The 10,730-nt window shown below is 46.0% G+C and overlaps 1 protein-coding gene across 1 annotated transcript in view; it reads right to left on the bottom strand.

Annotated features, from left to right (window-relative positions):
- atcaya (ATCAY kinesin light chain interacting caytaxin a) overlaps positions 1-8,471 on the bottom strand; it is a gene marked incomplete at both ends in the record, with an annotated part of 10,077 nt that extends 1,606 nt beyond the window's left edge. Inside the window, 6 exons of the mRNA XM_083648434.1 lie at positions 1,285-1,416; positions 2,616-2,718; positions 3,985-4,158; positions 4,786-5,028; positions 5,185-5,243; positions 8,395-8,471. Of these exons, the coding sequence (XP_083504560.1) occupies positions 1,285-1,416; positions 2,616-2,718; positions 3,985-4,158; positions 4,786-5,028; positions 5,185-5,243; positions 8,395-8,471 (788 nt within the window). The remainder of the gene's footprint in view (positions 1-1,284; positions 1,417-2,615; positions 2,719-3,984; positions 4,159-4,785; positions 5,029-5,184; positions 5,244-8,394) is intronic.
- Between the last annotated feature and the right edge of the window lie 2,259 nt (positions 8,472-10,730).

Genomic DNA, 10,730 nt, shown 5'->3' with positions numbered 1-10,730 from the left:
CACAGCTGTTCACCCACAACAGCTGATCGAGAGGGACCCCCCTTCCCCCCGCGCGCGCTTGCGGCGGTCCGAGAGTGCAACCGCGAGACGAGGAGGGGCGACGCCATGCCTTGTGGGGAAGACAACAAGCTACTGGAAGAGGTAGAGCAAAGCGTTCTACACTAATGGTCATGCTAAAACACAATAGCCCAAACAGTACTCATCAGTTTATGATGAAGGTCTTCTTCGATTGTTTTAGAGGAATCTAACGAAAGCTTAATGGGAAATAGTACCCTAGACAACAAGATTAAAACTATCAATGCCAAATTTATATGATAATTGATGAGATAGACACATTCAAAGGTCCCAGTTGTAACACTAGTTTAAATAACAAGAGCAAGTATGTGTAGTTGTAAAGTAACAAAAGACATTAAAAGTATTACGGAGCTTTTTGATTGAGGAGGAGGATAAATAGAGGCTTTCTTTTAATAGAGAACCCCATAAGAAATAGATCCTGTGAGTCATCCCAGTCCTGCTGACAGACACCAAATGACAAGCTCCATTACTCCCTTTTGCATCTGCCATCACACAGCCAGTATGAATGTCATGCACGTGTGTACTAAGTGCAGGCAGCCTAAACAATCACATTAGTCACACTGTTTAAAGTGGATGATGGTAGCACTCAGTGGGTATAAATAGCACTGCCAGGCCTTACTTGATAGTTCCATTCAGGAAGGTAACAGTCTTTTTAATTGAATGTACTTTTTTTTGCCAGGCAGCTAGCTGGCTGCCAGCCTACATCTGGCTGGCTCTGTCTGAAAGTCGGAAGGAAGGCTGACTCACAACCCTCAACTGACTTACAACCCTCAAAATGCTCGCGTGACATCACTGATGACATCACTCACTGGTGACATCACTCACTGATGACATCACAATTGCTCGAGTGAGATCACCGTCTGTCACAAATTGCTGCCTGGCACAATTAATAGGTACTAGGCTGCCTAGTTTGCCAGGCAGCTAGCTGGCTGCCAGCCTAAATCTGGCTCTGTCTGAAGCTGACTGACTGACTCACAACCCAGAGGACAAATGACATCATCAGTGGCTGGCAGCCAGCTGCCTGACAATATTGCCAGGCAGCCAGATGACGTCATCAGTGATGTCATCAGTAACACACATGCTGCTTGGCATAGTGAATGCGCACTTGTTTGTTTTTTTTAACACAGGAGATAAAGCTATCCTCCCAGGTCTGCCACAATCAATCAATATTGCAGAATATTCTCTCGCTAATTTCTCTCTGACTCGTACCTTCTGTCAATCATCTGGTAGCACTTCTTGAGCCAGCTGATCCCAGGCATCTTACCGCGTGGAGTGGCTCCATTCATGTAGATGATCAGGTAGTCTTCAGCCACCAGCATCTCCAGGCTGCTCACCACATACCTGGAGGAGCAGGGAGGCACGCTTTGTCATGGGGGAAAAACCAGGGCTTCCTTTGGGCGACCTCAAAACTCCCTATCCTGCATATCTGTACATGAGGGCTGTGGCATCAAAGCTTTTGCTGAGACAAATGAAGGATACCTAATAAGGGCAGGATTCTGCTGAAAAAGGTCCCATCTCAAACCTGGCGTCTAACCAGTATAGGAAAAAAAAAAAAAAAAATTGGAGGCAACTTTTGCCCCCACTGTCTAAAAACTGGGGGCATTGACAACATTTTGGGTGCACTTTAATCAGTGCATAAAGTTGCTAAAGCATATAGTGTGAACAACAGCGCTGTTTGGGTGACTATGTTCGTCGTCGTCTTCTGGCAACAGGTTGCAAGTGTGTGTTAGAGATGGAAATTAAATGAATTGAATGAAAATAAAATTATCAAAATATTGGGGGCAATTTTTGCCCCTGGATCATGGTTTTTAGGGGCATTCTGAGATTTCTTGGGGGAAGTTTTGCCCTTGCCCCTGGCTAAATTCCTACACTGCGTCTAAGCCATTTCCCCCTCTACTTTTGGTCTGTCTGGTCTGCTTGTGTAATAATGCTTGTATAACCTCAACCCTGTAACGCACTATCAAGTGATACAGGCCTACATCATGTTTTTCTGAATGATCAGATGGATTATCAACCTGGATTATCATGTATGCTGCAACGATGTCACATCATGAATGTATAAATTGTTACACGGCCATAAAGACAAGAAAGAACAAAGCAGAAATTGAATCTCACCGAAATGTATTAAAATTACAGGGAGGCAATTGAATACTGTTCTCCCAAGTCTTGGTGATCGAGGGGGAGGGATAAGCATTACAACTTGTACACATCAAAAACTGTTTACATGTTTTCACAAAGAAGCCCTTTCTTCTTTTTTCCACCCAATAAGCTATTAGTCTCCAAAAGGACACTGTAGTTCAAGGCTGGATTACAAAGCTTCTGAAAGGGCTGTCATCACACTGGAGTCCTCCTAACAGTGCAGTGCCTTAACTTTCAGAGGAAAAAACCAGTAGGCTAAGTGATTCGGCCACAGTGTTCCAGAGATATTCAATGTCACATCCAGAGTATATCTTTGCTGTCAAATATGATATGGCCGACTCCGGAGGGTTAAAGATTCGTGACTCAGAAATGGGATTTGTTGTCAATAGTGTCAGACTCACAGGAAGAGGTTCTCCATGATGTAGTGGTAATCTGCACAGCTGCTGTCAGGCAGGTAACAAGCAGAGAACACGATGATGGCGTTTAGGCCTTCGCCGTAATAACCTGAAGAGAGGGAGAGAGTAACAGTTAAGCTTAATTTATACTTATTAGAAAGTGTGCTCAGCACATGGTCGCAGACGAAAAATAAAGTGTCGCTCATGTTGCTGCATTTATGCTTCTCTCCTCGGCTCAACGGTCACGTGACACTATAGACAGAGGGAGGCAGAGAACTAGTGCAGACAGCCAAGAGAGGGAATGCTGTCAGTGAACCCACGTCGGAGGCAAGATGTAACTGCAGCCGCATATAACGACACACAACTCATCTCCTCTCTCTCTGGGAAGTTGGTCACGGTGTTCTTTGTGATTTTCACGAAGTCATACATCAAGGACATGCTGATACAAATAGCGGGGATTTCACGTTCATTAATTTCATGATAACTAAAACAAGGAAGTCAAGCGCGTGCCCGTCTATATAGCCAATCACACTTGCGCGACATTATGTGACGTAGTCAGCGACACTAGACATTTCACTAGGTAGCAGACACTGCTCGCCGACACTTGAAAGTGTCGACTCAAGTCCTCATTTCTGTCGGCGACCGTTTCAAAAGTGTCAGCAGACAAAGCATAAATTGGGCTTTAGTGGTGAATAATGCCTCAGACAAAGCTACAACAATTACATGAGACACTAATAAACTAGAGGCAGAAATCCTTTGACCTGAATGCTGGTCTTACTGGGTCTTTTTACCCTTTACCTCTTTGTAAAAATCAATTGGTAAATCTTATGAGGATATCACTGTTGAAGATTATACCATAAAATGTTCCAATAGAGATTACAATAAATGTTTGTTTTTGTTTCATACACTATCACCAGCTAGGACGTTTTTGAATGACCTCCATTGTAAATTAATATATTAACCTTTATGTCAATCATATCTCACAATATGATTTGAATGATCCACAATATGGGGCTCACAATTTGATTCAACCACGATACGATGTCTAAAAGTTCAGTGACAACAAAGTGTGTCTGTGCACAATTATGTTTATATCTGAACCACACATATTTCTAGCAATGGCACTGGCTTGCGAGAATGTAAACTATTTAAACATTTAATTACAAAGTGCAAATAATATAATTTCAATGAAGTGCTTCTGAAAGTGTGGTGGATAAGCTGTCTCATTTGCTATTACTACAGCAGAATAAAATGTAGTTAATATCACAATTCATTTCTGCCCCGCGATATGTACCGTCACATTTTTGTATTGCGGTATATTGAGTTCCGATATATTGTCCCACTCCTAGTGTCTCTGCTGCTGAGTGACACCAACCTCCGTGTGTGATGACCCGGAGGTAGGGTCGGATGACCTGCATGTCGATGCGGTGCTCCTGTTCTCCGATGATCACCGTCCTCCAGAGACGTCCGTTCCCGCCCGTCCCGTCCTCGTCCGCCTCTCCTGACCCGTCAGCAGGACCCGCTTTGGCCGAGGCCACCGGCGTGTCGTCTGGACAGACACAGTTGGCTTTTGTTTTTGATTCTGCGCTGGAATATGCATGCTGTGCACTGTGGCTTCCTTTGATCATGTGTCATTGCTAGAGCTTCCTAGGTGTGTGTGTGTGTGTGTGTGTGTGTGTGTGTGTGTGTGTGTGTGTGTGTGTGTGTGTGTGTGTGTGTGTGTGTGTGTGTTTTCTTGTACCTTTATCCTAGAGACATTCAGAGTGAGGACATATTTGCAAAGTGAGGTAAACCTGGATGATCTTCACTTTTTCAAGGAGCTAGTTGAGAATTAAGAATTGAGTTTAGGACTGAGGTTAGAATTAGAATTAGGTTTAGGTTTAAGTGTCGATGTTAGGGTTAGTTTAGGACTATGGTTTAGAATTCAGGTTAAAATTGGGATTAGGTTTACGTTTGGGTAAAAGTCAAGATTAAGGTTAGTTCAGGGTTTTGCATTAAGAAATTAACAAAGGCATCAGAAGTATAGTAAAACAAATGTGTGTTTGTGTGTGTACATGTCCCCATATGTGTGTATCAAGAGAAATGTGTATTTTGGGGGCTAGAGATTAGGTTTAGGGTTAAATAAGGGGAGATGTAAATGAGTTAAACATGTGTGTGTGTCCTCTTGAGCCCTCACCTTCCCACTCCAGGTCGTTGCCATTGGTGATGAACTCCAGTGAGTCTGTCTCATCGGGCGTATCGATGTCGTCCACGTTAATATCCAGGTCGTCGGGTGTATCCAGGAAGTCGTCTGACAGTAAAGAGCCCTCGCTTTGGTCCAGTGACAGGTTCATCTCCGGGGCGATCAGCGTGCGCCTCTTACGGTGGGCCGAGGTCCCGCCTCCTCCACCTGGGCTCACATTCAGGGAGGTGGGCGGAGCTACAGTACAGCCAGAAGATCAAGAAGTGTAAGTTAACCCATACATGTAGTGTTTGCACTAACTCTAATTCTAAGCATCTTGTATCTATGCCACTGGTATCCTCATACTCATACTCTAGTATCAGTGATTCTGTCGTCTCCGTCAGTTACACTTACAAGTTCTGTTGTCGGTGAGACCACAGGAGGACTCCATGTCTCCGTACTCTGGTAGTGGTCTGGAGGGAAACATACATAAATATTATTAATAATCTGTGTACGCATGTCCAGAACTGTGTCTATTTGAGTAGCAAGTCATGATATGATGCTATTAAGAACTTTAGGTTGAGCTTTCCAATAAAACGACGATGCCACTTAAAAGGAACCCTAATAGACTTAGCTAAGCCCTATTCCCCACCACACACTATAATGATCTGGCCTCGCAGTGAAATGTAACATTATAATTAGGATGGTGTTAATCGACCATGCCACCACTAGTCAACGCCAGCGTCTTGTCACTGATCTGGCTCTGCATTACAAATAGGAGCGAGCAGACGAGGAGGGCGATGGTAATTAACGTCTCTCTGGGGACAAATGGGAGATTATAGGGCTGCTGCCAGGCCGGGTATGAGACGGAAGAGAGAGGAAGAGGAGGAGAGAGGGGGAGGAGGAGAGAGGGAGAGAAGGAGAGAGGGGGAGGAGGAGAGAGGAAGAGAAGGAGAGAGGGGGAGGAGGAGAGAGGGGGAGGAGGAGAGAGGGGGAGGAGGAGAGAGAGATGAGAGATGGAGAGAGGGAGAGAAGGAGAGAGGGAGAGGAGCAGAGAGGGAGAGAAGGAGAGAGGGAGAGAAGGAGAGAGGGAGAGAAGGAGAGAGGGAGAGGAGGAGAGAGGGGGAGGAGAGAGAGATGAGAGACGGAGAGATGGAGAGGAGGAGAGAAGGAGAGGAGAGAGAGAGGGGGGAGGAGAAAGGGAGAGGAGCAGAGAGAGAGAGAGGGAGAGAAGGAGAGAGGGAGAGAAGGAGAGCGGGAGAGGAGGAGAGGAGAGGAAGGAGAATGGAGGATGAAAAAGAGAGAAAAAGCCCCCCTGTGTGTGCAGATGCAGAGAGGTTGGATGCTATTTACTGTTGACACCTGGTAAACAAGGAAGATGGAGTTGAGGACGATGGTTAAAATCTCTCCATATGTGTTTGTGTGTGTTTGTGTAGTGTGTGTTTGTGTGTAGTGTGTGTGCGCAATTGGGCAAAATGTGCTTCCATGTGCATGCGTTGTTTTGTGGGCCTGAGCAGCATCCAAATACAACCAAAGAACTGAGAGAAAACACGCTGGTGCCACTGAATGGTGAGAATAGCGACAGAGACCGAACGCTATATTGCAGTGTTGTCCTCTTTTAGCACATCTCCACAGACACGCTGCATCCCTGCCTGTGTAAGCCAACCCCTTCACCCTTCCCTCTGCAGAAGGACAGTGTGTGTGCACCTCCTGAGTCGACAACACTGGCCACAGCCCAGGGAGAGCGAGCGCACCAGCAGACAGCAAGGAGCATTGATGAACGGCCCAACCCTATCCCCTCAGGACGACTCCGGCGGTGATTACCATATCCAGACTGCCTTTGTGAGAAGCGAAGCCCTTTACCTAAACACCGTTACTTACTGCTCTATAGGAAAAGGGATCTATTTGAACGAAGAGCATCTCTTGTGTTCCTTGTCTGTGGCTACTTAATCCGAATGACGACGACACAGCTCAGACATCACATATCAGAGGGTGAAAGAATGATGCTTACCTTATGGGGAAGAGCAGAGGGCTGCTTTTGTCAGAGCCGATTTCAAATGAGTTAATTCACCCTGACTCCCTTATTCGTTCCCTCTCCTCTCAGCAGCTAATAAGACAGCCTGGGGCAGAGCATCGCTAGCTTAATGATCCATATGCTGCTGGCTTTCTCTCCCTTCCTAAGCCAAACCTGCCTCCATTTTCCTGGTGATGCTGTGTTGTTGACTGGTGGCTGCCGTTTGCGTCACATGACGTCGCTTATGGAGAGAGCTGCACCTGCTCCCTGGCTTCCTGCCTCCCCATCTGACGGAGGAGGGAGGGAGGGAGGGGGGAGGGGGGGGAGAGACACTGTCACACACCTCTCACTTGCTCTTTTTCCACCCGTCAATCTCTCCCACGCTATCCAGTCTTCACTTTTTTTCTACTGATTTTTCTCCCATTTTCTTGCTCCAGCCCCCTCTGCCGATCTCGGGAGAGCTGAGCTTCCTTCACTAGATGTGCAGTCGCTTCTTTTCACCTGACATCAGGGAGGGAGGAGCTTCACGGGCAGGATGCAGCGTGTGGGAGGATCATGCTATTACCCCCAGTTCCCCTCCCCCCGAACAGGCGCCCCGGCCGACCAGGGGCGCCTGTTTCCCCCCCAGCCGAGAATACTCCTCTGAGTATTCTCTCCTTTTCTCTCTCTACCCACTCCGGGAAACCATTGACCAGCTGTCTTATTTCAGTGCCTCTGCTGGTGAACATGAAATGAAACCGTCACACCTTGATCAGTGACAAGGACCACCTGATAGTCTCTCTATATTAGAGGCGAATATTCCCACCACATCCAGCAATTGTGAGTTCGTTAATACAACTCTACTCTGCAACAAAATATTCCGACAACTTCCTCCCATGCAACTGTAGTAGATGACAGCTAATACCTAGACCTCTAGGTGGGCATGAACGCAAAATAAATATAATAATAGAGTACAATATTTGTTCAGCAGTTAGTTATCTTGCCTGCGATGAAAGAAAATGTATAAAACAATCATCAGCTATAATAAGAGGTAGACTTGAATTGCTATAGCTCCATTTATGCTGACTCAGCAGAACATATATAGGATGAGGCTAACAGCATCATTGGTACAAAAACACAAATGAACACATAAACAGTCGGGCTTCCCAGTGCTCACAAGGTTTGAGTGATACCTGAGTAAACATCGAACTGAAAGCATCGTGGTGCTGCTGGCTCATAAAGAGCAAAACTCTGAAATCCTGCTGGGTCTTGAAGCAATAATTAATTGCATTTATCCTAATCAAAAATGATGCTCTCTAAAACTAAAATGTGCTGAAAGGAACAATTTGGTATATGCATGCATGTAGAGTTCACACACACACACACACACACACACACACACACCACACACACACACACACACACACACACACACACACACACACACACACTCTCTCTCTCTCTCTCTCTCTCTCTCTCTCTCTCTTGCTTCTCGCTCAGAATGTGACTTCAAGTAATTAGTGCAGACAATGAGATGAATGACCAGCGCATCAACCGAGTCGGCCATGTTTGATCTGGGCACAACATTAAAGAGAGATGAACAGCTGATGTGGAAGCTAAAGTGATCCCACCTGGGGAAGTCTTCATCCTGCCACTCGTCTTTCACCTCCATGTTCTCCATTCGTAGAGTTGCCTCTGTGGTGCCCATCCCTAGGAGGGTGGAGCAGGGGCCTGGAGGGGGAGGGGGAGGGGTGGAGGAGAGAGTCATATTATAGATTAATGGTCACCGTTTACAATCACAGAGGAAAACTCTATCTCTTCAAATGACACAGACACTAGACTCAACATAAAAGGATTTTACCCAATTAATTCGCTCTCTTTTTTCATTACAATTTGGGGGCTGAATGTAGGTCGCGTGGTTTTTACCCCCCTCCCCACAGGAGCCCATGTGAGAGACATGTGACTCACTCGGACAGGAGCCTTTTCTCTGACCTCAGCTTTCCTCAAAGTCAAACTCTTCTGAGGTGCCTGCGTGGAATTCAAGAGGCCAATAAAGGAGGAGAACATTCAAGCCTAATCCGTCCTCACTGGTCCACCTAATCCTGCTGGGCTGAGTTGATTGCTACATGTTTGATCAGTATTCACACTGATTCTGTCCTCATCACCATCACGCTGTTGCAGGTGAAATTGTATTATTTCTGTGTTATGAATATGCTTTTACTTCAAGACTAAAATATTCCTGAATCGATGCTCAACAATTAGAAGAGAATTCACTTTCACACAATGATTGATGCCTCGTTCCAATATGTCAACACACTGACAGCAGAGAGACAACGGCGGTATAAAGACGCTCTCCACAGGTATGTGTTGGCTGGCGTCCTCGACTCCTCATGGGTAACTGCATAAGATAAACAGCCCTGCGGATATTTAAATGCATCCACATTCCTGTCCTCTTTGTATCAGCAACCAAACCGCAGGTTCCAGTGAGTGGCTGAGGATTCCCAGGTTCAGGCAGCAGGTTATATTTAGAAACAGACACTCCGAGGGAAGGCGTGTTAAGTGCTTGTCTGTTGTTACGGGCTAAGGAGATAAATCACGCTCTTTTAGCGGTAATGCAGACAAGTAGTAGAAGAAAAGGAAATTAAAATAAATCAGAAGCTTTCTGCAGGAAAAACCCTATTTGATCACGACAACTAGCTGTCGTTCTTGTCTGAATTGCACGATGACGATGAAGATGGTGATGGTGGTGGTGATGATGATGTACTTGTCTTTCACTGTTCAGATGAACGATGCGACATGGGTTCCTAACGACCTATGTAATATTTACTATTCATGGGAGTTTTGGCACAGTCACACATGCAGCCTTGCCTCACATTGACTGAGGCAGCGTGTTACGGCAGGCCTGACATCATCACACATGGCCAACCTCAGTCTCAGATGATACTAACTAGTCTAACCCAAATTAAAAATGAAGCCAAATCCACTAAGGCACCACACTCAGTCAACGTCGTCAGCTATCATCAGCGGTGCCAAACCCCCAAAAAGCTAAGTGGTGGTATGTGGTGACACTCTCAATTGACCAAGTGTGGGGAAGAGAAAAGAAATTACATCATTATGAATCACATCAAAGACGATTAATTTACTTCTTCACACTATTGTTTACATACGAATGACATGAGCTGAAAAATACTAAAATCTAACTGGAAAATTAACGATCATAAAAAAACAGAATCTCTTCCTTGCAAGGTTAAATGCCTACTGAATGTGCAGCACATTACATCACAGAATAAAACGGCCCCACAGCATTTCAATCCTAAACGGAAGACATGACAGAAACACTCCAAATGGTTTTCATGTACCGCTGCGCTCCCCTCAGCCTTAGATGCTTGCAGTGCGTCCAAGGTGTCTGCTCATGCAGTGAGCAGAATAGGAATGCAAGGGCATTGATACAGTCAGAGTGAGAGCATACTCACATGAGCGGTGAGAGATCCCCTGAAAACCTCTGGCTCGTCCGTGGCTGCGCGTCCTCCCTCCTCAGTCACAGATGCAAAAGATGTGAGGGGTGGAAATGGTAATCCTCCTCCACACCAGAAGTGATGCATGGAGACAGGCTCAAGCTTCTCTCCCCTCTCTCTCTCTCTCTCTCTCTCTCTCTCACACACACTAATTCACATGCACACACACACATACATACAGACACAGTCGTGCACAGTGTCTTCAATGTCAGCCACTAGCCAGCAGCAGGTGTCTTCAGACAGGGAGCACCTCTGTCTGTGCTGCTCTCCCCTCCTCTCCTCCGCCTCTCGCCACCTTTGTTTGGGAAGAAGAGAGTGAAAGACTGGCCGACGGGCTGCCTCTCAGCTCAGACCTCCACACCACCAGCACACACCATTCCTTTAATGAGAAGACATCTGCTCTGGCATCGTGATATCTCTCTCTCTCTCTCTCTCTCTCTCTCTCTCTCTCG

This window comes from Poromitra crassiceps (assembly GCF_964638095.1).
Source record: "Poromitra crassiceps genome assembly, chromosome: 12".
Classification (NCBI taxonomy): Eukaryota; Metazoa; Chordata; class Actinopteri; order Beryciformes; family Melamphaidae; genus Poromitra; species Poromitra crassiceps.
Note: the sequence above shows the minus strand (reverse complement) of the source record. Positions and strands in the feature narration are given on the sequence as shown.